A 27,951-nucleotide genomic window follows, 5' to 3' on the forward strand; every position below is an offset into this window, starting at 1 on the left:
CCCTCTTTTCCACTTCCTCCGTACCTATGCAAGTTGGCCACTGCAGGTGAGACTGGAGAACCCATAGCACACCCATGCCTCTGCCTACTGCCCCCTGTATGTGAAGTATGTAAGTATTCATGTCGCTAATTAATGTAATAGTCGTAACTGGTTTACACAACAGTTTTTTATTTTCTTTTTTTTTGGACCCCCGTTTTTTTTTGTCTCCCCAATTGTACCCGGCCAATTACCCCACTCTTCCGAGCCGTCCCGGTCTCCGCTCCGCCTCCTCTGCCGATCCGGGGAGGGCTGCAGACTACCACGTGCCTCCTCCCATACACGTGGAGTCGCCAGCCGCTTCTTTTCACCTGACAGTGAGGAGTTTCACCAGGGGGGACGTAGCGCGTGGGAGGATCACGCGATTGCCCCCAGTTCCTCATCCTCCCCCTGAACAGGTGCCCCGACCAACCAGAGGAGGCGCTAGCGCGGCGCCCATACCCACATCCGGCTTCCCATCCTCTGTAGGGCGCCCGAACCAAGCCGGAGGTAACGGATTCGAACCGGCGATCCCCGTGTTGGTAGGGCAACGGAATAGACCGCTACACTACCCGGTGGCCTCTGTTTAGAGTGTTTTGTCTAACGGAATTGATAAATCAAGAATTTTTTTTTTTGATTTCATTTGATAAATTTTTGTGTTTTTCTGTTGGAGTTAGTAAATTAAGAACGGTTCCCCATTGGATTTGACCAGTGTGGAGGGTTTTTCGTGTTCGGGTCTGATAACATCCGGGAGGTCTCCCATTTGAACGGTCTAGCTTTAATCCTACTCCCCGCGGCCTCTTGCCACGTGATCTTGCCGGAGAGGGAAAGAAGGCGCGCCTCCGCCGCGGTGACGTCATCGCGTCGTGCGTCCACGAGAGGGGCGGAGCTTCGCAATGGGTCAGGAAGAGAAGAAGAAAGGCGGACGCGGCAGCAACGAGCGGTAATGTCATATCTCTCGGTAACATCTTTCAGACTTTATGCCGGTCCTTTTTAAGCGCGCCACGTAGGCGCCACGGCTTGTGTGCTTGATCCGTCTTGTTCAATTTTAAGACGTGGCGTTGTCGACTTGGCGGTAATCTTGAAACTGTGGACGCGTCGCTAGCGTACTGTTTTCGGGCAGGCTAACGTTAACTAGCTGGTTTGACAGGCCCAGACTGCACCGCACAGCCGGGCGGGCGGCCGGGCGGGCGGGACTGCTCCGTGTTTACAAACCTCAGCTTCCAGCCAACCACCCTGCTCTAACTGCTGGGTCGGCTTATTTGATCAGCCAATCAGTCAATCAACCAGCCAGCCAGCCAGTCAGTCAGTCAGCCAGCCAGCCAATCAGCTAGTCAATCAAACTTTGCTCCTGACTACATAAACAATATGTTGCTCAACTGTGATCTTGGTGGAGCCCTCAGACCCAGACACCCTCCTCTCCAGTACTCCGACTCCTGCTGAAGCGGCGTTTTGTAGCTCATGGTCCTCAACTGTTGAGTTAGTCCCTCGTTGGAACCCGAGGATAGACACTTCATGATAACGCATCTTTTTAATCTTGCCTCTTTCACATTGGGCAAACCTCATTTATATTCATTAGCTCTTAATCTGCTGCTTGATCAGTTATGCCTTCTGCTAGTTCCAGTCGATTTTATTTGGATTCATGTCATTCTAATTTTTTTTCCCACTTAATGTTATGATTCTTTTTTATCTTTAAAGTCATTCTTTGTTCTCATTTTTTAGCCGTACCTTCCTTTTACCTGTGCACTTTTACTGAATGTTAAATGCATTGTCCATCCATTATCCAAACCGCCTATCCTGCTCTCAGGGTCGTACGGATGCCGGAGCCCATCCCAGGCGGGGAGACACCCCGGACAGGCCGCCAGGCCATCACAGTGCAATGTACTCTACATGCATCCAAATTAAAGTGCACAGATAAAAAGATAGAAAACACAGACAAAATGAAAACATCTGGCTAAGCAGATGTTCTCAGTAGGTAGAAAGCTTGTTCATCTGGGGTTGGTGATTCTGCTGCCTCTGGGAATTATTGAACCCAGTTCGAAAACATTATTTCCCATATTTGGGACTTTTAACCCAGTTCTGCTTAGGTGGGACTTGAATCCCTAAAATCAACTGTGGTGGGCCTTAAATCCACTCAAACACTTCTTAAAATGACGAGAGTACATATCTCTTGTTTATTACATATATAATGTTAATTCATTTGAACCTCAACTTTGTAAGTGGATTGACTGCCATTATGTTACTTCTTTTATCTCAGTGCCAACAAGGAGGAACTCCTTTCTTGCTAGTCAGCACTTTCATCACAGTAGCTCTATAGATCGAGCAAATCAAGAAAAAAACCCAGCATTGTGTGTGTGTGTGTGTGTGTGTGTGTGTGTGTGTGTGTGTGTGTGTGTGTGTGTTACCAAAAATGGGAGGAAAGTGTGTTCTACCAGACTTTGGAAAAGGCATGATCTGGAGTGCCAGGAGGGCATGTTTGGGTATTGCCAAAACCATACAGCTGCTCGGCTTTTCAAAGGTGGCAGTTGTAAAGGTGTACCATGAATGGACCAGAACCCAACACACCTCATCGAAACGTTTGTTATGTGGGAGGTGGTCATTGATAGGTGAATGTGAGAGACATTAGGTTAATGTCAGATAGCAAGTAATCACCAGTCAATATGATTGTGGGGGGTACAAAGACCAATTTTGGAAGACACATGCGTCGCACTCTTGCCTGTATGGGGTATATAGCAGAATACCAAGCTGGGTCTCTCTCCTGTCCGTGAGAACCCGCTGAAGTCATTTGCAGTGGGTTAAGAAACATCCGAACTGCACTGCCATGAACTTGAAAAGGATAATCTGGCCTGATAAATCCCCGTTCTAGCTACACCACCATGATGGTAGACTCGGGGTGTAGTGTAAACACCATGAGGTTATCATGGGTCCATCGTAGCAGACCAGGTTCATCCATTCATGGCCATCAAGTGTACTTAAGGGGATGATGGATACTTTCAATGAGATGATGTTCCCTGTCGATGAACATCCAGGTGAAATGATGTTATAACCTGGCCACCAAAGTCACCTGAAATCAGTGCCATTGAACATCTGTAGAGAGGAGCATCCGCACTTCAGCCTTGGCAGTTGCATGAAGTTCTGATGTGCATGATCAGCTTTAACACTGTGATGCTACAGGACCCTTATTATAAGGTGGTCCTAAGTGATAACTGAACAGGGGTTTCTATTTTTCTGTTTACTGAGTTTTCGTTGTAGGGATCACACTTTATTAGCAGCCATAGTACTGAGCAGTCTTCTGTGTGTGTCTCAAACACTGCCAAAACTAGAAGAGTGCACTCAATAGAGTGCAGATCCCTGCCAGGCGTATATTCCCTTCTCTGTTGCTCAGACTTGGTAAAAAAAAAAAAAAAAACATCCCTTTTTTTGCCTACTGGGAGAAGGGAAATACGGAGGCACTGCCTGCGTATTTCTCCTTTTCCGGTGCTCAGACTTAAGCAGAAAAACCAGCTGAGAAGTTAGCACTCAACTGTGGTATAGAACAGGTTCTTCAAAGGTTTTGAATCACCCCAACCACGAGAGGTCCTTGATCATAGTCATAACTGTGCACAAAAATTATTAGGCTAACAGGCCCAGTAGTATGTGAGAAAACCCATTGTTTTTCCTGACATTGTAAGACTTTTGTGCAGCATTCGCGTCAGTTAAATGGGAGTTATGGGAGGGGGGGTGGCGTCTGGATAGTGTGGCGGTCTATTTCGTTGCCTACCAATACAGGGATTGCCAGATCGAATCCCTGTGTTCCCTTTGGCTTGGTCAGGCGTCCCTACAGACGCAATTGGCCGTGTCTGCAGGTGGGGAGCCGGATGTGGGTGTGTGTCCTGGTCACTGCACTAACGCCTCCTCTAGTCTGTCATGGCGCCTGTTCAGGGGAACTGGGGGGAATAGTGGGATCTTCCCATGCGCTATGTCCCCCTGGCGAAATTCCTCACTATCAGGTGAAAAGAAGCGGTGGTGACTCCACATGTATCAGAGGAAGCATGGTAGTCTGCAGCCCTCCCCGGATCGGTAGAGGGGGTGGAGCAGCGACCGGGACAGCTCCTAAGACTGGGGTAATTGGCCGGATACAGTTGGGGAGAAAAAAAAGGGGGGGGGGTTATTTATAAGTTTATATTTATATGTTTATTTACAAGTTTATATAAAGTTTATATGCAGCGCTCAAGCTAAACTATCTAATGAAAACGTTTGACCTGTGGATGCTCAGCCTCCTAGGCGGACCCTCGCACAAATGCAGCCAATATGAGCTTGCAGTTTATAAAATGAAAAGGTTTGCTATGCGGCCATTTTGGTCTAACCCTGTCTTTATTTTCATAATATAACAAAGCTGGGTAAACCGTTTACGCTCACATCTACGATTGACTCAGATCGGGCAGGGACAAGAATATGCAACACTTCCTGTTTTGACTGCAACCTAGAGGAAGTTATTCCTTTAGCTTTCGCATTTTCTGGATTATCAGAATTCTTTTAATAACTTTTGATCATGCCACTGCCCAATCTGCGTCAACTGTAAATGTGAGTCGCGCAGTCATGCGCACCGTTGACCTGGATAGGACAGCGACGGAGCAGCATTGGTCGAGTGAGCTAGAGTGAATGAAGAGAGGGAACGGTGATAGCGAGAACAAACATTTTTTCGAAGGCTTTGAATCACCACAGCGATGAGAGGTTCTTCACTCGTAACTGCACAAAAAAAAGTTTAGGCTGATTAGGTCCAGTAGTTTGTGAGATTAGCCAAGGACGGACACACACACACACGTGCCTGGAGGTGGTAGCTTTACAGAAGAATCCACAAATGGTACAACATACTTCCTGTTATACAGATGGGCTGCCCTTTATAAGACAATGTGAATAAAAATCCTCCATTATACAGCTGTATGGAGTGTTGTTATTCACATTTTCTTATGCAGTGCAGCCTATCAGCAAACCAAGTATAAGTTTACATAGTCAAGGACTTTCAACCTGTGACGTCGCCGTCGTACACAATTTTGGCAAGATTTCCCGAGAGGCAAAGAAGACTGCTCATTATTATGGCTCTTAATGGAGTGTTGGCCCTATAATATAGAAAGTCGAGGTCATTTCCCTTAAGTCCATTTGTGCATTACTGGTCAAGTATGTTTGGCATACCTTTTGCACGGTCAATTTATTAGCAAAGCAACAATACCAATAACTTGCACTTTCCCTACTGATCACAGTAGCATTCTCCTTTATTCTTTCCCACTGTAGATGGCAGCCATCAGAAAGAAGTTGGTGATAGTTGGGGATGGTGCATGCGGGAAGACCTGTCTGCTCATTGTCTTCAGTAAGGACCAGTTCCCTGAGGTCTATGTCCCCACAGTGTTTGAAAACTATGTGGCAGACATTGAGGTGGAAGGAAAGCAGGTGAGCATCAGTGACCTAAACCAGTGGCTCCAAACTGCTCTAAGAAACCCCAAAGGCCTCTAGGGTCTCTGGCAAAATGAGCATCTATTTCATTCAAATTTGTCATAGTGTGAGAATATGTTTAAATGGCTGTAATCATGGTTTCACTGTCATGAGATCATATAACGTATGTGCTCAATTGACCCTTATCCCCGTGGGTAATTCATATACATTTTCCCTTTTATCTATCCATCACTCTCACTTGCTCACTCGCTCATCTTGCTGTCTCTGTCTCAGGTGGAGCTTGCATTATGGGACACAGCAGGCCAGGAGGACTATGACAGACTGAGGCCTCTCTCTTATCCAGACACTGATGTTATTCTCATGTGCTTCTCTGTAGACAGCCCTGACAGTTTAGGTATTTACAACACAAAATATACTTTCAATGAACCCTGTTGTTTGAAATTTTGACATTGACTTCACTGTGCTCTGTGTATGGGTACTTCCTGTAGAGAATATTCCTGAAAAATGGACTCCTGAAGTTAAGCATTTTTGTCCAAATGTTCCTATCATCCTTGTGGGCAACAAGAAAGACCTGCGCAATGATGAGCACACAAGGCGAGAGCTTGCCAAAATGAAACAGGTGGGAGTGCTTATTTAAAAGGTGTGGGTATGCATACATGCCTGCCTGCATGTAAATATTTAAAGTTTTGTTGCACTTATGTCTATAGGAGCCAGTGAAACCCGAAGATGGCAGAGAAATGGCAAGCCGCATCTATGCCTTCAGTTACCAGGAGTGCTCTGCCAAAACCAAAGATGGCGTGAGGGAGGTATTTGAGATGGCCACCAAGGCAGCACTGCAGGCCAAGAAACGTGGGAAGAAGTCCACCTGCCTTCTGCTATAAGCTGACTGACTGAGAATAAGAAGTTGCCCTTCAGCACACATCAAGGGCAACTTTCACTTATGACTTAGGGGAGGATATTGGGGAGGGCCGGGAAAATTAACAGGGATGCCTAATTTCTAATCATCCAGTCACCTTCAGCAACGTTGGGCAAATCTGAAATGATTTGATAGGCATCAACGCCAAGGCCTTTGCTCTGAATGTTAAGATTTTGTGCCATATTGCTTGCCACTATCAAAAATGTTTAGCTCTAGATAGTTGTGTAAGGCAGGTGGTAGGGGGTGATTTGTGATTGGGCAGATGCAAAGCAGGGTTGAACTGTCCCATGATGGGAATGAAGAGAATTTTGATCCTTACTAGTCCAAAGACAACAGGGACACAAGAGAAAGCGAGATAGAAAAGACAACAAAAATAAAAAAAGCTTAGAATAAAGGCCATGTCTAAGAGGATCTTACATAGTATTGCCCACATGTAGTGCCTTGAGAGCTATGGTCAGAAAGAGTCTCTTAGTGGAGGGATAGGGATTCATAATGTGGATGGGGTGTTAATTTGTCATTTTTAGTGTCTGCTTCACCTTTGTGAATGCTTTCTCTCCGTCATTGGCTTGGCACCTTCAGGCCTATGTTCTGACTCAGGCGCTATGCAGGGGTATGCCTAGAGTATGTATGAGATATTTTCCTGTACTGAATTGCTTACCTGATAAATTTAGTTTTTTTTTTGTGTGTGTGAGTGAGAGCGTGCATATGTGTCTGTACTCAATTGCAGGTCTGCATGCAATGTGAATGTGTGTATATTTTTGTTTGACTCTTTTCTGTATCTATGTATGCATGTAAAGGCCTTTTCGTGTCACCTAACCCCTCTTGCCATGCCAAAGTTACCCCCATATTTTAGCCATATTTTATGGTTTAAACGGGTAATGGAATCAGAAGCTACTCAACGTGACAAAACTTAACATTACTTTACTAGAAGACCGTGAATCATCGCTAAAGGCACAATCAGTTTGACTATTTGTTCAGTTTTTAGGACCTTTTTGTGTATACAAGTGATTGTGTTAATTAGTGGGTTTAATCATAAGTGGTATAGCTGATCAATTGAATTTGTTTTCTGATTAGAAGAAGGTAAGCTATTTTATTACTATAGCATCCAGTTATGTACTGTATGTCTTACAAGGCCTTGTAAGGACATCCTTATGGTGTGTATTTCCAAGTTTGCTTTTCACTCAGTTCCCACCAACCTCCTTTTTATTGATATTGTTACTATCACTTTTAATGTTGTTTCTAATATACGTAGCATATTTTAACAAGTTTTCTTAATCCTGCTGTTATTTTATGTAAGTTGGACGATGAGTTGTAACCATAGTATTGTACATTGTTAATTGAAGGTCAAGCTTGGGTGAAAGGCTGGAAGTTTTATGAGGGAGTCTGGGTCTGCTATTTTTTTTTGTACTGTGACATCTTGGGATTTCTGGAGGCTGTTATTTTTTTTTTCTCCTTCAAATAAAGCTGGTGTTAGGGTTTTCTGTTGTACATGCATCTTTCACTGCACAGTCACCACACTGTGTCTTTGTACATGCAGCAAAAGGATACCAACCACCTGACATGCATGTGTATAATAGCATTCAGTATGCTATAGTTACCATAATTGGACATTAGCAGCACCCAAACCACCTGAGCGTTTGATCCGATGCGGTATAATACACCAGTTCAGTTAGTCGGGTTCACGTTAGGATCGCCTGCCTGTGTAGGAACGCACTTCACTAACCACTCGTTACGTACGGAAATGCAGGGGTTGACCCGTTTTGTCCGACCCTCCGATTGTCCAATCGGCGTCGTCGCACAAGCGTCGTCGAGCCGCCGGCGCCAATCAGATAGCCGGATCAAACGGTAGTCCCGCCTCTGGCCGCGAAGCCGGACTGGCTGTAGCCATTTTACACAGTCGCCTCCGAAATGCGAGTCTGCCTCTCGGTCCAGCCTCTGCGCGACGTCTCGGTTGCCGCTGTTGGGTTACTGACGACGCCGGTGAGTTTGTTCCGCGCTCGGTTTCAAACGCCAGCGTAGCCGCCGGCTTCGAGGGCGCAGCGTCCGACGTTTTGCCGCTCGTCTCGTGCAAAACCAACGCGAACCAGCCAGCTCCTACAAACGCTGTGGTCGAGCTAGCTAAGCTAAGCTAGGCTAAGCTAACGCACGTTAGCTTGCTCGCTAGCACGAGCGCAGAGATGACCGCCGCACATCATTGTCGGGGCGATTAAGTCGATGTGGTACGATATCAGCTGACGTTACTCCCCCACTCTCCCTCTCCCCCTCCCCCCCCCCGAATGCTTTGCATACGCACCACACCTGCCACTGCGACCAATGGGAATATATACCAAGACACCTAAGAGGCGTTGGTTTTCTCAGCGATTTCTTGGATTTTTTTATTACTTTTTTTTTGTGCCCCTGCAAAGGTGCGTCGGGTACTGTTGGCTTGTCATGTAATTGAAAGAAGACTGGTGATTTTTTTCTGGGGGTTATCTTAAGCCGTGACCGCGAGAAAGAAAGACAAGAGATAAGACCCCCCAAAAAGTCATTTGGGCCAACATGGACTTTGAGAGACGGTAGGTTTGCAGCAACAAACGCCCCTTTTCCCAAATATGTTGCTGGGTATTTTTTTTGGGGGGGGGGGTCAGATCAACTCCTTACGTTTTATTTCATTGTTTCTAGGTGTGGACGTGGTGACCGCATGGGTCGCTACGGCAGTGTTTCCAATGACCACAACTTTAGGGACATGGACTACCGGGGTTATGGCCAAGAGGATGATGACAGGCAGTACCTCCACGATGAGCATCAAGTGAACGTCCGTGATGCCTCCCCGGGTCAAGAACGCCTTGGTTTTCACCAGAGAGGGGAGGGGCGAGGAGAAGTTGGGGGCAAGGGCAAAGGGCTCCCATGCCCACCTCGCTCCCAGCCCCAGACAGATCTAGCTTTCCCCCGGCACCACAGAGAGGAGGAGGGATCCAGGAGGGACTTTGAGCAGTTTAGGTGTGGTCCACAAGGAAGGGGTCGGGGGCAAGTTGGGAGAGGCAGCTCTGAGAACAGTGCCCCTCACTTGGGGGGTAGAGAGATTGACTGGGGTCGTGAAGGCGGCATTCCCTCTGAACATTTGGACTACAGCCCAGCAAGACACAGAGAGGATGAGAGGTTTTCCCGTGGGCCAGGAAAAAGGAGGGTAAGCTGAAGAAAACCTGCCCTCTTTTTGAAAGGACTAGATGCATTATTTTGTATTTAGTATTTGCAAGTGCGTGATTGTCTGTGTTGTTCCATCCTGTGGTGTTAAGAGTTTAGCTGGGGGACCAGAGGAGAGGATCAGTGGGGGTGCGGGCCCGAGCCCAGACCTGTCCCTGGAGGAGTTGGATCAGAGGGATCAGGACTACCGAGCAGACTTGGATCATAACCAGAGGCCCAGCAATATCATCATGCTGCGCATGCTGCCACCCAGCGTTACTGCTAATGAGGTGTGTGTGTGTATGTATGTGTGTCTTTGAACCACATTTCTACTTTGTTCCCCTGTACAAGATGCATGGGACTGACTTGTCAGACTGATGTTTAATGTCCTTAGATCCGCGCCCAGCTTCAGGAACAGGGGATCCAGCCAAGAGAAGTGCGCCTCATGAGGAACAAGTCTTCAGGTGAGAACTTGTCCTTAGTTTGCCCTTTTACAACCTCCCCACACATGTACACACGCACGCCCCTTCCACACTTCACCTTCACTACCAGACTCGTTAATGTCTATCGCTTCCACTGATTTCTTTCTCTTCTCTGTTGGCTCTCTCTCTTTTCTTTTTTTATTACTTATAAGCAAACGTTCTCTTTTCTGGCAGTCATCCTGCCTTCCTCCATATTCTGACAGTCGAAGTGATAACTAGTAAAGAAACTGTGTGTATACTTGGGCCTCTCTGTACACTCCTGCCTTGACTCTTTGGGTCCGCCTGGCTGTTGCTATAACCTTGCTTGTATTTGCAGAACAACAAAATATCCATGCACACAGCAAAGCTAAAATAGCCCTTAACATGAACAGAAATGCATGGATACAGCCGTAGGCTACCACAGGAAAGAGGTCTTCTCTCCATGGCTTTCATTTCTCCTTTTCCCACTTCTCATCCCCTTACTCCTTTCATGCATCCACTTCTTTCACGTTGACACGAGTTGTGTTTTGTCAGACAATCTATGCTCAGACTAACTGTGTCAGTTAACAATGACCAGTGGTAGCAGACCTTGTTTGTCATTGTGGTTGTGCACATTCACTCCCTCTGCACTCACCGGCTAGGATAGGAGTGTCTCAGTAATGTGATGAATTTCCACATCCCTCCGATGCTGAAACAAACTACTGGCTTTCTGAAAGTTTTCCATAAGGTCAATCTGTCACCCCTCTTTCTCGCTAACTCACTGGTTGCCTGTAAGCTGTGCCTGTCTCCGTCAGCCACACTTACAGTCCCCACTCTGCTGGCTCTTTCTGTCTACCTCTCCGTTTACCGCAGTGATATTTTGTAATACCATTATCATCCCCTGTGTGACACTGTAGAAACAGTTTTCGGCAAAAATCATATCACCTGTATGAATTAGAGTATTGTAAAATGTGTTGTCTGTGTGACATAGGGTTGCATGATTACTGTCACCTGTCTTTAACACACACACACACACACACACCTTCCACTGTGCTACATACTTCATATAGCACTGCGATTTTGAATAGAGGCGGTGTGTGTGTGTGTGTGAGAGGGAGAGAGAGAGCGAGAGAGAGAGAGAGAGAGAGAAAGAGTGAGAGAGAAAGAGAGTGCATGTGTATGTCCGTGTCTTTTTTTTTTCTTTTTTCTTTTTGTATTTCACTCAATGCTTCGGCGCTTCATTTTTCAAAGCTAAGAGCTCAGACTCGAACTGATGAGTGGGTAGAATTCTCCGTTGTCTCTCCCTCTTTCCTTGACCCTGTTGAAATACTTTCACATTGCAACCTCCCACCCTTGGCGCGACACACTGGGGTTGAATGTCAACATTGCATTTGACTCTTACGTGTGTTCTTTCCAAGGGAGAGAGGAAGCAATTGCACATTTAACTAGTGCCGATACAGGGTCTCTCTCTCTCTGTACATGAAGCACTAACCCCTCACTGCGTTGTTGTTATGTTGTTGTTGTTGTTCGGTTACCATGGCGCTGGGCGGTGTCCAGGTCAGAGCCGAGGATTCGCCTTCGTCGAGTTTAATCTCATACAGGAGGCCAGCCGCTGGATGGAGACCAACCAGGTCACACTCTCCTACACAGACACACATGCACATATACACATACATGTGCATACATACACTGACCATTAATTCATCCCAGCTCAAACGTATAATCACGTCTTGCTCCGCCATGTGAACCTTGAGTGATTCAGTATAACACATGCATACAGAGTGAAAACTGTATTTTTCAAAGCAGGCAGGAAGCAGGCATACTCACATAATGTTGTGCTGATGCCTGTCTGGGGTCTGTCTGCAGAGCTCACACAATTGGACCCTCCCAGCCACAATTGGTTCCTCGCTCTTTTTAAAAGAGGAACACTCTTTCTTAAGTGACCCTTCTCTCCCCTTTTCTTCTCTCCCCCCCTCTAGTTCCTTCACACACACTCCTAAAGAACACTGTGCCACATCTGAGCTAGTGTGACAGCAAGAACATGACTTATGACATGGTGTATTTTATGCTGAATCAGCTTTCAGACAGGCCAGAGCCAATCTAGAAACTTATTTTCATTGTTTCTGCACCTTTCCTATCTGGAGCATCCACCATTACGTCCGTGAGAGTTGCTGGTTATTTGTGGGGTGAAGGTGGTTTGACAGTAGGGCTGTGAGGGTAAGAGTGTAAAGCGGTGAAAGGTTTTCCCTTAAGGGGGGGGTTGACACGATTGAACAAAGCACATTCTATCCATACAAAACTGGCAACCCATGCACCACACACACACACACACACACACACACCATCTCAGTCCGTCCCAGTTTCCCTAAAGCTGAAGGTTGCAATTCTCTCTTGTCCTCTTTCTTTCAACCTCACTTCTATACTCTCTCGCTCTCTCTCTCCCCCTCATCCTTTTCATTCTCTCTTATCTCTTGTGAGATGAGGCATCTCTCTGGCATATGTGGCCTAATTATCGCTGATAATCATTCTTTCTTTCCCCCTCCATGTCTTTCTTTTCCTTTCAGAGAGTGCTGTCGATTCTGGGACAGAGAGTGTCCATGCACTACAGCGATCCCAAGCCACGTGCCAACGAAGACTGGCTCTGCAACAAGGTATTGTGTGTGTGTGTGTGTGTGTGTGTGTGTGTGTGTGTGTGTGTGTGTGTGTGTGTGTGTGTGTGTGTGTGTGTGTGTGTGTGTGTGTGTGTGTGTGTGTGTGTGTGTGTTTTCAAAACAATTTGTGTGACATGCACGGATGCTGTAACGGCAGTGGCTCATCCACAGACTAAATCCCTTTTGGAATTCCCAACAGTGTGGCGTGCAGAACTTCAAAAGGAGAGAGAAGTGTTTCAAGTGCAGCGTGCCCAAATCAGGTATGTTTTAAACTAGAGGAGTGCACCCAGTAGAGTGCAGATCTCCGCCAGGCGTACATATCTCCCCCTCTCCGTACATGCACACACAGAGAGAAAAAAACCCAGTTGTTTTCCTGCCATTGTAAGACTTTTGTGCTGCACCCAAGTCAACTGAACAGGAAATACGGGGGAAAAGGTTTTTGATATGCAGCGCTCAAGCTAAAAATCTACCTGATGAAAATGTTTTTCCTGTCAGTCTGTGCATGCACAGACCCTCGCGCGAAAGCGACCAAGTCTAACATGAAATGACAGAGGTCAGGCTATCATAATTTCAAAGCCCTTATTAAAAGACCTCAAACATGTTTAACCGTCACGGTTTTCATGACAAAAAATGAATCGGCGAATGGCCGCTCTGCTGATTGACTTTAATTCATAAAACGACGATAAGAAAATATAGCTAAGCCATAGGATTTTTTTTTTATTTTAACTACTGAGATGATTTCCAGCTCCTACTCTTAAAATTGTATGTTTATAGCAGAATTTTAACATTGGCGACTGTGGCACTTCCATGTGGGGGCATGGTGAATAAGGCAAATTATTTTTGGCTCATCAATGTTCCTCCAGTTCTCCTGTGCTGAGATCAGCAGTGAAGGATTTGCTGGCTTGCAAAATACGATCCACTTCTTGTTTATTTCAAGACTCATACCCAGACACATAATTTTTTGGTTTTGGCACAATCATACCCGATCTGACTCAACCGTAGATGTGAGTTGTGCATGCGCACGGTTGATTCCGAGTGGGCAGCAGTGGAAAGTAGTGATGGTCGAGCGAGCTGGAGTGAACGAGGAGAGGGAGCGGCGATAATAATAACAAACATTCTCCGAAGGTTTTGAATCACCGCAACCATGAGAGGTTTGTCATCATACACTCATAACTGCTCAAAAAAGTTTCAGGCTTATCGGTCCAGTAGTTTGCGAGATTAGCCGCGGACAGACAACATGCATGCACACAAACCCACACACACATAACAAAACGCATAATCCCCTCCAAGCTACCGCCTGGCGAAGATAATCAGCCAATTATCTGACTAATACTTGGTTACCCACCTTGCTGACAGTAGACACCACAATTACAAAATGGCATTTTATACTTCCTCAGAAGCAGAACTGAAGTTGCCCCAACTGCAGAAGGAATTGCCTGTGGGGCTCAACAAGGAGGTGGTCCAAGGCTTGCTTCCCTTGCCGGCTCCATACCATTCCTCTGGTCTTGCTCTCTGTGCAGGGCAGACTACACAGCAGGCTGATGTGGCCAATGACAGTAAATCCCTTCTCTGACATTGTTTTATTCCTGTCATCTCTTTATATCTTGAGAATCTTTTTTTTTTTTTTTACAAATTGTGTTTGTTCTCATACACCAGCGCTGATCCTGAGGAACCTTGGCCCCCACACGTCAGTGGAGGCCATCCTGTCTGCGTTGGCCTCATACGCCACTCTTTCCACCTCCAACGTTCGCCTTATCAAGGACAAGCATACCCACCTCAACAGGGGCTTTGCATTTCTGCAGCTCTCCACTATAGTGGTGAGAAATGCAATGAGACGAATGCACACAGAGACCTGTTCTGGCCAGGCAGATAAATCAGGACACGGATGGCTGATATTTGCTTAGTTGACACACATACGTGGACATCGTTGATTATTGAAGATTTTGACTAATCTAGGATGTGAAAGAACAGATTCACTTTTTGTAAATTCAGACCTGTTTAAAATGTTTTTAGACATCATTTAGACTTGTCAAGGCAAAAACTTCACTGCTGGCTTCAGTATTGAGAAACTGAGCACTTTGCCGAATAATCTCACTGGTTTTCAAAACAGTCCGGGCAGTTGCTTAACCCTTCAAAAACTATCTTCTCAAAAATGGAAGGCTAAGTGAACCTATCCTTTTACTGACATATCAAAGAAGTTTGCTTTTCAAATGGCCCAGAGTATTGTCATTTTTTTTGTTTATATTGCCCATGATCAGTTTTCCTCCGTGGGGATCAGAAAGTTGAATTAGTTTGGACCCTCGAAGACGAACCAGCATTTACTCACTGACTTTGTGTGTGTGTGTGTTCATCTCCAGGAGGCATCTCAGCTGCTCCAGATTCTCCAGGCTCTCCAGCCAGCACTCTCTATTGATGGGAAGGCCATCGCCGTGGAGTTCGCCAAGGGATCTAAACGGTAAACGATGACACGCCTAAAACCAGGCTGCCAGGAAAACTGAATTAATGAAATTACATGAGATGAGATGATTAGCCCCACCAGCAGTGTGTGTTATGAGATAAGCCCTCAAAAAAGCTTTGAAATGTTTTTGAAATGCACATCCCCAGAGTAAAGCTTGTATACAGTTATTTTCTTTTGTTAACTTTGACTTTTTTTTTTTTTACAGAGACGTGTTTCTGACTGATGGCAGTAGAGTGAGTGCTGCTACAGTGGCGAGCACAGCCATAGCTGCTGCCCAGTGGGCTGTCACACAGGTAATCTGTTGTAACAATGTGTTAATGCATCAGAAAACAGACAAATGTATATATATCAATACAGATGCAGGAAAAAAACTTTTAATACATAGCAGAACAAGCCTGTTTTCGTGCTCAGTGCACTCATCAGATGCCTTTTTTTAATTTGTTTTATTCCTGTCATCTCAGAGATGACAGGAATAATTTTTTTTTTTAAAAAGCAGCTAATGAGTGCACTGAACACGAAACAGGCTTGTTCTGCCATTTAACAACTTTGAGCTATCAAGTATCTTTGCTCCTGAATTGTTGAGCTCTTTTTTTCTACATTGAAGGTTTCAATACAACATCCTGTGGACATATATATATGTCAACACAGATACAGGAAAAAAAAAGCTTTAATACATTGCAGTACAGGCCTGTTTCATGCGTCATGCACTCATCAGCTGCTAATGTGGTTAAACAAAGAATCATACAGTTTATGTTGCCCAGCATCACTCATTAGCAGCTGATGAGTGCACGATGTACGAAACAGGCCTGTACTGCAATGTATTAAAACTTATTTTCCTGTATCCGTGTTGATATTCCACTCCTCATTAGTTGAGCACTAATAACACCATTGACGGTTTCGGAAAAAAACGCTATATCGAAACACACATGCTTAATCCACTCAAGTGTCTAGGTTGCTGGAGTCTATCCTAGCATGCCTTGAGTGGAAGGCAGGAAGATACCCCGAACTGATGTATATACATATGTGTGTGTGTGTGTGTGTGTGTGTGTGTGTGTGTGTGTGTATGTATATATATATATATATATATATATATATATATATATATATATATATATATATATATCAGAATACTTTATTCATCCCTGACGGGAAATTGAGGTTCTATTACAGACACTCATGCTCTAATGACTAAAAACTAACAAGATACAAGATGAGAAAATAGGAACACAAACAAATAGAAATAAAAGATAAGAAATAGAAATAAGAACAAAATATATCAACAAGCATGGTCCATTATTTATATATATAATCCAGTGAGTCAAGATGTTATTATTTTGCTCCTTATTTGTTGAGCACTTTCCCTACCATTGAATGTTTCTTTTAACAAAATTTTATATATATATATTTGTGTGTGTGTGTGTGTGTGTGTGTGTGTGTGTATATATATATATTCTCCTCATTTGTTGAGCACTTTTATCAACACCATTGGCGGTTTCCGAAAAGAACCCCCCCCCCGCTATATATACAGTTAAGGTCAAAATTATTAGCCCCCAAGGAACTATGGAACATTTCCCTAAAATTCTGCCCAATGTTTGCATCATTCATAAAACTTTACATATTAAAACATTCATCAATGTTAAGGCCCCTATTTGGTACATTTTGAAATGTAAAATAAATCTTCAGGTTTGCTTTATACCAAATGTAGTGAAAATTGAGCTGTTCAAAATTATTAGACCCCATGTGATTTTTTTTGCTTTCAAAACACCTGAGCAACCAATCAGCATTGAACTTTACTTAAGGGACTCCAATGAACAGGGCTCGTGGCACTTGAACACTTGATTGGGAGGGACTACTCTTAAATTCTTGGTAAGAAGTAATTTCATCATACCAAAAAGTACAGAAATCAGTCTGGAACTCAGAAAGAAGACAGTGGATGCTCATCTTAAGGGGGAAGGCTATACTGCCATTTCCAAACATTTCACAGTGTCTAGAACAGCTGTACTGTTCTGCGTCATTGCAAAGCACAAGGAGACAAATTGTGTTAGAAACAAACCTGGGCATGGTCGAAAGTGCAAGATTTCAAAAACTTTGGAGAGGAAACTAGTCAGAGATGTCAACAACAATCCCCAGATCTCTGCCGAGATGATTGTTGCTGAACTGGCCTCTTCTGGACTTGATGTTTCTGTTGTGAAGGCTCTTCATCGTGGTGGGCTTCGAGGTCATCGTCCAAGAAAAACTTTATTGTTCACACAGCGGAACATCAAAGCCAGACTGAAGTTTGCCCGTGAACATCTGAAACATGGGCATGAGTTTTGGAAGTCTGTCCTTTGGTCTGATGAGAGTAAACTTGAGCTGTTTGGGCACATGGATGTTGCTTTTGTTTGGCAAAGGAAGGGAGAGGCCTTCAACCCTAAAAACACAGTTGCCACAGTTAAACATGGTGGTGGGAGCATAATGCTGTGGGGCTGTTTTGCTGCTTCAGGCACAGGGAACCTTGTTCGGGTGCATGGGATCATGAAGAAAGAAGGTTATGTTGACATTTTGAAGGATAATGGAAAGAAATCTGCTGCCAGTCTAGCTTTAGGTCACTGCTGGGTCTTCCAGCAAGACAGTGACCTGAAGCATACATCTAGGTTGGTCCAAAACTTTTTGAAGGACACCAAAATCGAGGTCCTGGAATGGCCCTCTCAGAGCCCAGATCTCAATCCTATTGAGAATCTGGCGGGAGCTCAATTGTTAATGTCCATGCTGGAAAACCACACAATTTGGATGGGCTGGAACAGTTTGCCATGGAAGAATGGGCTAAGATCCCTCAAGAGACATGATGTGCCAACCTAGTTAGGAACCACCATAAGAGGTTGTCGTCAGTTGTGAGTCAGAAAGGTTACACTATTGACTATTAATTGTCAGAGGGCTAATAAGTTTGGCCTTGTCATTTTTGTTTTTTCTTGTTTCAATTCAGCACATCAGTAAAATATCTTAATCAAGCTTAGTGGAGATTTTGTCTTTGTTCTTTTGGAAGCAATTAAACTATAAACACTTTTGGTTATGGTCATTTCCATGGAAAAGTTAAGGGTTTTGTTTGATTTCATAACGGGGGCTAATAATTTTGACCTTAGCTGTGTGTATATATATATATATATATATATATATATAGCATTTTTTTCCCGAAACCGTCAATGGCGTTATAAGTGCTCAACTAATGAGGAGTAGAATATCAATACAGATACAGGAAAAAAAGTTTTTGATTCATAGCAGTTGAAGGTTCGCACACGCCCCCTGCAATGTATAAAAATCTTTTTTCCTGTATCTGTGTTGATATTCCGCTCCTCATTAGTTGAGCACTTATAACACCATTGATGGTTTTGGAAAAAAACGAAATATCTATATATATACATATATAAAATTAGATGTAGGGAAAAAAAACTTTAATTCATAGCAGTACAAGCCTGTTTTGTGCGTCTCGCGCTCATCAGCTGCCAAGTTGGCTATACAACAAAGGAAAAAACCAGTGAATAAATGCTATGTTGCCTCGTACCACGCCCCTAGTTACGGTGCACAGCAACCAATGGGAGGACAGGAAACATTTGAAAAGTAACATGAAGAACATTACAACCAATGAGGGAGGGACTGAGGCTCGTTTTGAAAAAATAAAGGCTTAAAGGGCCGGGGCACTGTTGAAATAGCATACTTTTAAAATATAACAAAATAAAATAACATCCAGTAGGGTACTTTATGTACGTCATCTATTGGAGTGGGTCTGGAGCACAGCTGAAAGAGCAGACAGGCAAAACATAAAAATACCACATCCAATAACGGTCATCACATGTACATCATCCAATGGAAGGGGGGGGGTGGAATAATAAAGATAATGGCTTATTTGTAATTGCAAAGCAGATATTTTTTTCTATGTTACAGTGGGTGGCCAATTAATTTCTACTGTTCAAGGTGGACATATCAGGCTTGCAAATAGTAAAATATTTCTCTGCTATGCATAGGTCACATCTTATGCTGTTAGTTGAATATGCATTGCGCTTAGTAAGAATTTTCCACGAGATGGACTAACTCATTTTCTTGTCCACCAGCTGATGAGTGCGTGATGCACGAAACAGGCTTAAAGTTTTTTTTTTCCTACATCTATCTTAATATTCCGCTCCTCATTTGTTGAACACTTTTATCAACACCATTGACGGTTTCCGGGAAAAAAAACACCATATATATATATATATATATATATATATATATATATATAATCCAGTCAGTTAGTCAAGTAAATTTTTTATGAGACAGTACAAGCCTGTTTCATTGACAGCTGATGATTGCTTATAGCATGAAACGGGCTTGAACTGTCTCATAGAAAATTACTTGACTAACTGGATTATTTTTGCTCCTTATTTGTTGAGCACTATCCCTGCCATTGAGTGTTTCATTTAACAAAGTTTATATATATAGAGAGAGAGAGAGAGAGAGAGAGAGAGAGAGATATCAGTGATAACTTCTCTGCCGTCTTTCTTTCACCTGTGCCTAATTTTACTTTTTTACTTCTTTTTTTTTTTTTGCTGCAATCTATTTTCTATGTCCTTTCTCGTCTTTTCTCTGGTTTTTCTCAGACGGCTCAAAATGACTCAACCGGCGGTCAGGAGTTAGATGTGGCAGTGTACCAGCAGGGGGCAGCAGTAACATACAACCTTGAAGGACAAGAGTACTCAGCGCCTGACAGTGAAACCTTCAAAGCCCAGGTGGGGCCTGCAGGTACTACCTTACCCAGTACAGGAGCAGGTCTGATGGGAGCATACACAGGGGGAGCAACTCCAGGTATGAAGCTGGAAGAATCCATACTCTAACATGGTGATCAATGTAGAGAAAGTTGAGGCTATTTTACTAATGTGTGTGTGTGTGTGCGTGTGCTTGCGCACATACATACAGTGGTGATCTCTTCTGAGGCTGCAACATCTGGTCTAGGTGGGGTCCAGCAGGCTCTCCCTCATGCACAGACTCCTCACATCACCACAGTCGCCACCGCCCAAACCAGTCAGGTACAGCCACTAGTCATCCTGATGTGTCTATCAGGCCACAGCTGTTGTTCACTGTTCGGATAATATTATCTTCCAACCTCCCTCCCCTCCTCCAAATAACACCGATTTTTTTTTCTTCTCTCTCTTCCTCAAGGTCCCTGTCTCTCAGCAGGTGGAGATCATTGGGAAACCACAGCCAGCTGCTCCAACCCAGCCAGCCACCCCCGGCACTGAGCACGAGCTCCAGCAGTACCGTAAGGCTTTTCATCCGACTGCATGCGTGTGTGCATTTGTACTTGTGCTGTACTTATTGTGTGTGTGTGTGTGTGTGTGTGTGTGTGTTTTGCACAGGGTGATGTGATGTGTCTAGTGCAGTAGTTACAGGAAAGAGATGCATGCTTGCTTACCGCCTGCTTTTCTAACCTCTTGCTTACAGCTTGCTGCTGCTGGCTAGCCCTTGTGGTGAACAAGGAAGCAGCTCAGTGCGCAAGCCTTCCCCCACCAGTACATAGCCTCTCCTTCGCCAAGACCCCTGCTGGGCCTCCTCGTGGCCACACACGGTAACTGGGTGCCTTGCAGCCTCAGGCAAACTTGGTGGGGGATCTCGGAGCTGCAGTGGTCCCCAGAGGCTGTTCATGGCCAACTACTGCCCTGCTGTCTTGTGGGAAGTCTATTGAGACAAAGGCTAGGGGAGCACACCCCGAGAGAAGAGCAACGTGTTTGGCGGTACATATTAGGAGGTTCTTCGACAGTCTGCACTTTCTGGCAGCCTCCTGCAGTCATGATGGGTGACTAGTCATCCTGGGTATAAGCCCTTGCCACCAGGACCAACCTGTCATGGCAAAGACAGTGCTACTGAGGACTGCACACCTCCTGTGGCACTCTGAAAACCTCCTTGAGTAGGTCTCCACCTCTGACCATGGTTTACAATATCCGGCCTTATATCCAGTTGAAGTCTGGTGGCATTGGGATGTCTGGCGACGGGAGCAGGGTAGGGTTGGCCTGGGAGCTCCTAGTCAGAGCCCTGCACATCAGCGGCATGGGGTATATGGTCACTAGCAGCTGGGATTGAGGGGCAGCTGCATTCGGCAGACCCCCGTGTGTCTGAGCAGCCCTCTTTAGGGACCACACTGGTCAATTGGGGAGGGCCCGAGAAAAGGTGACCTAAAAATTGTCCACTCAAGCAACCCCCTGGGTAGGTTACCACGCCCACCAGGAATTCCATGCTTCGGTAAAAACAAGAAAATGATCCCATTCAAATTGGCAACATGGAATATTAGGACGCTCCTTGATAATGATGGCAACAGACCACATCGAAGGACCACACTGATTGCTGAGGAACTGAGACGCTACAACATGGACATCGCTGCTCTCAGCGAAACCAGGCTCCTGGGTGAAGGCTCCCTGAGAGAGGAAGGAGGAGGGTACACCTTTTTCTGGAGAGTCTATCCCCTTGGCGGACAACATCAGCATGGTGTTGGACGGGCATTCAAGAACAGCATTCTACCCAGCCTCACTGAAACACCCACCGGACTGAGTGAGAGGCCAATGACCCTCCGTATCCCCCTAGCAAAGGCACGCTATGCCACTCTGTTAAGTGTATATGCGCCAACACTATCATCTGACAATGGTGTGAAGGACAGCTTCTACCAGCAACTAGATGAGGCCCTTCATCAGATCCCAAAAAAGGATAAGATCCTTCTTCTGAGAGACTTTAATGCTAGGGTAGGAAAGAAAAATGATATATGGAGTGGCGTACTGGGTAGGCAAGGGGTTGGTCAGGTTAATGCAAATGGTCTGAGGCTGCTAACACTCTGTGCAGAGTATGACCTCACCATTATGAACACACTGTTTCAACAGAAGACCAAATACAAAACATCCTGGATGCACTCACGATCTAAACACTGGCACCTGATTGACTATATCACAACAAGATTTACTGACACTAGTGATGTCTTGCTGACCCGGGCCTTAAGAGGTGCAGAATGCTGGACGGATCACCGCCTAGTCATGACCAAGCTCCACATAAAAGTGCGCCCCCACAGCGTCTCAAGAAACACATAAAAAAGCAACTGAACTGTGCTAAATTGAAGTCAGCCCCAGCACAGAATCGTCGAGGAGGGATGTCATCATCGGACTCGATGGACTACCAGCAAGTAAGCAAGCTGTACTTATTTATCTCTGGCCCTAAAATAAATGTCTTGTGTCTGTTTTTCTAGCTGTGCCAGATGTTTCCACATACCAGTATGATGAAAGTTCAGGCTACTATTATGACCCGCTGACAGGACTCTATTATGATCCTAATTCACAGGTAATATTCTGGAGCTGGCAGCAAATAAACTCATGTATAAACCATGTCTGGGTGCCTTGTGTGCCTTCTCTCACAATTTGTTTTGTTCTTGTCAGTACTACTACAACTCCCACACCCAGCAGTATATGTACTGGGATGGGGACAAGCAGACCTACATACCCGCAGCAGCTCAGTCAAATGCTGAAGTAACGGCGGACAACGCCACTCTCTCAGATTCTGTCTCTGTCACCACTGGAGGCAAGGAGAAGAAAGACAAGCCCAAGAGCAAAACTGCTCAGCAGGTGAGCCACAAACTGCACTCCAGTTAAAATACCAATACCCAAAGAGGCACACGTATTAAGACATTAGTTACGCATTGAATTCTAATGTGTGTTTTGGAAAGTGGTCATTTTCTGTCACTGTCAGGCAAATGTTCAAGAATTAATATATGTTAAATAACACACTTTCATTATTTTAAATTAAATTAATTGTCAGTGAAATCATTTCAGGTGTGTAGACCTCTTCTGTAGCCCTCTGCGTCCCTATGGATTCAGTTGAAATTGCTGAAGTTTTACTGTGTTGGCATTATTAGATAGCGAAGGATATGGAGCGGTGGGCGAAGAGTCTGAACAGACAGAAGGAGAACGTGCGCTCCGTCTCTTCCTCCCCAGCGGTCAGCTCCACAGCGGTACCTCCAGGTCACACCAGGGCACCCGGCCATGACCGCCGAGAGTCTGCTAGTGCGGACGCAGGCTATGCTGTTCTGGAGAAAAAGGTGCTATCCCCTACACAGACACACACATTTTCAGCCGTGACTCCTGCAAAACCTTTAACACAGTGTGCAGTGAGTAAGGAGCTCATCCTTCAACCAGAGGACCCACACTGATGCACCCCCAAACAGCCTGTGTCTTTTTAACAAGAGTTTTAATTTATACCACCTCCACACTGTTCTGTAGCTCATCGTGTGCTGACCCCACTGTGATTATTTTGCTTGTTGCCCTCCAAAGCATTACACATTTTCTATTGTTGCCATTCCTGACAAGCCCACTGACCTGGATTTATATCCCACAGGGAGCACTGTCTGAAAGGGCTCAAATTTTCCTGGACCAGATAAGACACACTGCTGAGGTGAGGACTGTGGTATGAATTTCTTACCTGCTGCACGTCTGTTTATCTCTTTGCTTTAGCAGACAGATCTGACCTCCAGACACAAAGAGAAGGTTTAGCCCCATGTAAGGTAGAGCAATGCCATAAATATACTTTCCATCATAGGTGAATTATGAGTCAGGGCAGGTACACTGACTTGCAGCCAACAGCACAATAACTAAATTCAGCTGTACCTCAACAGGATTTACAGTGCACATACGCAATTCACACCAACATCATAAGACATATATTCAACTGCATCTCAACAGGATTTACAGCACAAATACTGCACCATTAAGTTAAGACCAGGTTTTTTTGTAATTGCTTTCCGCTTCCTCAAGGTAGCAGTGTGCCAACAATGAGCCTGACCATGGGCGCAAGTACATTTGCTCTTTAAACAACATGGGCGCTGGGTGGGAAAATAAGAAATGCGTTGATCTGAAGCTAACAAAGACTTGTGCTGTGCTTTGCACCGGGCATAAGTGCAATATAAGCCAACAGCACAATGACAAGGAATAAAGTGACCTGTATCTCAATAACACAGAATCTACAGCACAGGTACCCTCCGTTAAAGCCAAAAGCACATTAACAAAATACTGCTATCGACCACAAATAAGAGATAAGTTTAAGCCACCGCTAATATTAACAAAACAAAAAAAGCCTAAAAAACAATTGACAGCAAGCGATGGTGTCACATATAGCAAATACAGGAAGGGTGGCATGGTTAGCACTGTTGCCTCACAGCAAGTAGGTCCTGGGTTTGAACCCCAGGCCGTCCCAGGTCCTTTCTGTGCGGCGTTTGCATTTCTCCCCATGTCTGCGTGGGTTTCCTCCGGGTGCTGTGGTTTCCTCCCACCATCAAAAAAGACCTGCATGTTAGGGTTAATACTCCTGTCTGTGCCCCTGAGCAAGGCGATGGAAAGAAGAACTGAAGCAATTAACATTGCTTCATTTTCTCATGTCTGGATGGACAGTTACTTTTAATCATTAACCAGTGTTTGTATACTTTAGTTAACTCCATGTGGGCTCTAGGCTGCTAGTGTACATAACATACCTGAGGTCGATGGGGTAACGAGAGATGAGCTACGAGCTAGGCAGTCAGACTGCATTTCTCCTCCTGTATTTGATGCCCTTTGACCCGATGTTTCAAAAGATTGCTCGTGTTTCCGCCCTTACATGCAAAAGACTTGTTGCACTTAGTAGCAACGAGCGTTGTCAGCATCAACTGTAGTGAAGTGTAACCACACTTTTGACCGTTTAGTTTTCTCTCCGCCATTGTCACTAAGCGCAGGCTCTGTGTGTGTGTGTGTGTGTGTGAGAGAGAGAGAGAGAGAGAGAGAGAGAGAGAGAGAGAGAGAGAGAGAGAGAGAGAGAGAGAGAGAGAGAGAGAGAGAGAGAGAGAGAGAGAGAGAGAGAGAGAGAGAGAGAGAGAGAGAGAGAGAGAGAGAGAGAGAGAGAGAGAGAGAGAGCGAGTCAGAGAGCTGGCCCCGCCCCTCGGCTCACACAACAGGTTCCGAGAGAGAGCTCCTGGATTGGGAATAGCAAAAATGCATCGTAGACAAACGTCTTAATCGTATTGCAAATTAGAAATGGAGTTGGTGAGATAAAAGGTCCACGATAACGTTTATGTAGCCTAAATAAATAGGAAATGTATTTTCTTAATTTCTCCAATACCAATAGCAGAACCGTTAACATCGGCGCTGATCAATACTACGGTCTTTAATAATTTGGCATCAGTGTGGCACCAGTTTTCAGCACCCATCCCTAGATGACAGAAAGCGCCTTGAGGCGTTTTTGCGTCATCTTAGTCCTCAGTTCATTTTTAGTCTTGCAGAGTAGAGAGAATCACCGCTCCGCTTCTCAGGTACTGACGGGAAGAGTCAGAAATAGCCGCAGCGCGACATAAACCAACATGCGCTGTTGTGAAGATCACGCACAGATTGTGACTTCTTCACCTGTGATCATCTCCAGACCAGTTTACAAACTTTAACAGCACCCTCTATCGACCAGTTTCTGTACTCATTAATCTAATGGGAATGGACATTTGTAGCCCACACAAGCTTCTCTTTCTTGAAAAATGACAATAATAAGCTTAACAATATTTTATATGCAATAAATAGGGCATCCCCTGATTTTTGCAAGAGGTGAACCACTATAAACTGTACAAAATAGGTTTTTTTAATTTTCATGTAAGGATTATCTCGTCCCAATTAAAGCCCAACACTAAAATATATTTAAATGAGCATACAGTCCAGTGATGCGTGACAAATAACGAATAATGATTCAATCAATGTAGGTAATGTGGCATACATAATATTTCAAAGAGTATTCTTCAACAGGCAGCACTTGTAGCACCTCAAATATCCCACCCTGTCCTGCAACAAGTGAAGATTGGTCTGCAGACTAAGCCCTTTGACTATGCAGCAAGAAATGCAAAGTTGATAACAGCCACTTCACGTAGAGGTTCTGGCTTAGGGGCCCCTTGGGCCCAGTAGGCCCGTTCGGTAATCCTCCCCTGTTTTCCATGCAAATGGCTGTGCTGATAGTTGCTTTCAATTTGTATTTGTCATGTTGCAGTAGATGATGCATAGTGTTCTTTATCCTTGGCGAACTGGTGTTGTCTCTAATATTTGTTTATCTCATACCCTTATCTCTTGCCTCCTGTTCTGCAGCATTCTCCCCCTCAGCCGCAAGGTCTGGTTCCAGCCTACAGTGGAGAGACTGACAGTGACGAAGAGGGAGGAGAGAAAGAGGAGAAGGAGGGAAGATTGACAGATTGGGTTAAACTGGCCTGCCTCCTGTGTAGGAGGCAATTTCCCAGCAAAGAGGCTCTCATCAGACACCAGCAGCTCTCTGAACTACATAAGGTGAGGATGACAGACCATCTACTTCAACAGTACATGTTTTGTATTTCTTATACATCATGTGAATGAGGTACTTAAATGGTAAGGACATTTAATGGTCCCTCCTGGTGTGATAATGTCAAATATTTGTGCGAATGTTTTGTTAACTGATTGCTTCATTCTTTCACCACTTTCCACTTATATTAAATATGCTGTCCAATAACATTCCACCGTATGTACCTTCACACCTAAATCTCTTATCTGTCTGCACTCAGCAAAACCTGGAGCAAAGAAGGATCCAACAAGAAGCCACAAGTAAAGAGGTTAGTCATGTCTGAGGGCTAACCTAGGCTGGTTAACATAGTATAGACACAATATTACATACAGTGATTACAGAACATAGTTTAGAAGTAGCTGATTTTAGTTATTTGATACTGTTCTCTGCTTTTTAGCGACTGAGAGCTGCAGACAGACTTGAACCTCCAGATCCAAAGAGAAGGTGTAGCTCCATGTAAGTTTGAGCCTCACAATAACCACACTCCACACAAACAGCTTGTCTGACACTTTGTAATTAAGCCAAGTGTTTTGGATAGGACTAATCTTAAACAGAAATGCTGATGTGGCTGTTGACAGCTGTCACATCTCCTCAAATATTTGTGAGTTTGTATCTGTGTTCACGTGTTGTTTTTCTCCCTTGTAGCGATGGGGTCACTGGCAGTAGTCTTGGAGCCAGGATGCTGCAGGGGTGTGTGAAAAAAGGGATATTGTTGCGCAACATGCAAGTGGAGTGAACCTTCACCTTGAACACCTCAACTTTCTGGGACAGGACAGGGACATGGCCCTGCAAACAACACTCCACCATTAATGTCTATAGATGACTTCTGCTTTTGATGGAATTTACCTCAGCCTTGAGGCTATGATCAGATGAACTGATCCTGTAGCAGCGGGTGTCAGGAATATTGCACAGAATGCACCTTTTTAACTTTCTCCTTGAACAATGCTGTTTTGAACCCTTGCTTTCTTCATGGCTTGCGTGCAATAAGCAAGCTTTAAGTGGACGGGAGAAGCATCTGTTGGAAATGAAGGATCACTGTAGGTCAAAATAACAGCAGAAAAGATTTTCTTATTACAGTCTATGCAACATTGATTGTTTTGATTTTATTGCTGTATACCTTGTCATTCAGTGAATGACTAATCTGGACACTGAACTGTGTGTACAAATTTTAGAACGAGCACTTTTGTATGCCTAAATTCCTTAATAGAGGGAGCTAAGACACTGCAGCTTCCTATGGACTAGATGAGGTCACACTAACACTCGTGTGTGTGTGTGTGTGTGTGTGTGGATGAAAAGTGTCTCCTTTTCTGTAATATAATCTTAAAGGTGTGAATGCACAGTGTAATTACATAATTGTCTGGAAAAATATTTTTATTCCCGAATTAGTTGTATAATGTGATTGTGAGACTTCAATCTAATGTATGACAATACATGTACACAGTAACCACAACATTACTGGACTGATTTCAGTGATCCAGTGTGTTGGATGAGCAAACCAGCGAGGAGTAGTCACTATTTCTGCATTACTGT

The 27,951-nt window shown here is 44.6% G+C and overlaps 2 protein-coding genes across 2 annotated transcripts; both read left to right on the top strand.

Annotated features, from left to right (window-relative positions):
• The first annotated feature begins 904 nt into the window (after positions 1-904).
• Positions 905-7,539, top strand: LOC130132000 (rho-related GTP-binding protein RhoA-C-like). Its single transcript, XM_056301724.1, has 5 exons — positions 905-958; positions 5,287-5,442; positions 5,719-5,839; positions 5,934-6,064; positions 6,153-7,539. The coding sequence occupies exons 2-5, from the start codon at positions 5,287-5,289 to the stop codon at positions 6,324-6,326; spliced, it is 582 nt and encodes a 193-aa protein (XP_056157699.1). The 5' UTR covers positions 905-958; the 3' UTR covers positions 6,327-7,539.
• A 714-nt stretch (positions 7,540-8,253) lies between these two features.
• rbm10 (RNA binding motif protein 10) lies at positions 8,254-27,911 on the top strand. Its single transcript, XM_056301719.1, has 22 exons — positions 8,254-8,916; positions 9,023-9,527; positions 9,637-9,813; positions 9,918-9,987; positions 11,521-11,594; positions 12,528-12,614; positions 12,814-12,874; positions 14,012-14,170; positions 14,271-14,431; positions 14,972-15,069; positions 15,278-15,365; positions 19,683-19,887; positions 19,999-20,108; positions 20,242-20,341; positions 22,307-22,398; positions 22,494-22,679; positions 22,970-23,152; positions 23,449-23,505; positions 26,196-26,390; positions 26,642-26,689; positions 26,819-26,877; positions 27,067-27,911. The coding sequence occupies exons 1-22, from the start codon at positions 8,900-8,902 to the stop codon at positions 27,155-27,157; spliced, it is 2,823 nt and encodes a 940-aa protein (XP_056157694.1). The 5' UTR covers positions 8,254-8,899; the 3' UTR covers positions 27,158-27,911.
• Positions 27,912-27,951: the final 40 nt, after the last annotated feature.

This window comes from Lampris incognitus, unplaced genomic scaffold (assembly GCF_029633865.1).
Source record: "Lampris incognitus isolate fLamInc1 unplaced genomic scaffold, fLamInc1.hap2 H_5, whole genome shotgun sequence".
Taxonomy (NCBI): Eukaryota; Metazoa; Chordata; class Actinopteri; order Lampriformes; family Lampridae; genus Lampris; species Lampris incognitus.

Bases quoted from the DNA above. Each gene is read 5' to 3' on its own strand.
- LOC130132000 (XM_056301724.1), top strand. From the start codon at position 5,287: ATGGCAGCCATCAGAAAGAAGTTGGTGATAGTTGGGGATGGTGCATGC. The intron at 5,443-5,718 runs GTGAGCATCAGT...TCTCTGTCTCAG, and splicing joins TTGAGGTGGAAGGAAAGCAG to GTGGAGCTTGCATTATGGGA. The intron at 5,840-5,933 runs GTATTTACAACA...TACTTCCTGTAG, and splicing joins AGACAGCCCTGACAGTTTAG to AGAATATTCCTGAAAAATGG.
- rbm10 (XM_056301719.1), top strand. The intron at 23,506-26,195 runs GTGAGGACTGTG...CCTGTTCTGCAG, and splicing joins AGATAAGACACACTGCTGAG to CATTCTCCCCCTCAGCCGCA. The intron at 26,878-27,066 runs GTAAGTTTGAGC...TCTCCCTTGTAG, and splicing joins AAGAGAAGGTGTAGCTCCAT to CGATGGGGTCACTGGCAGTA.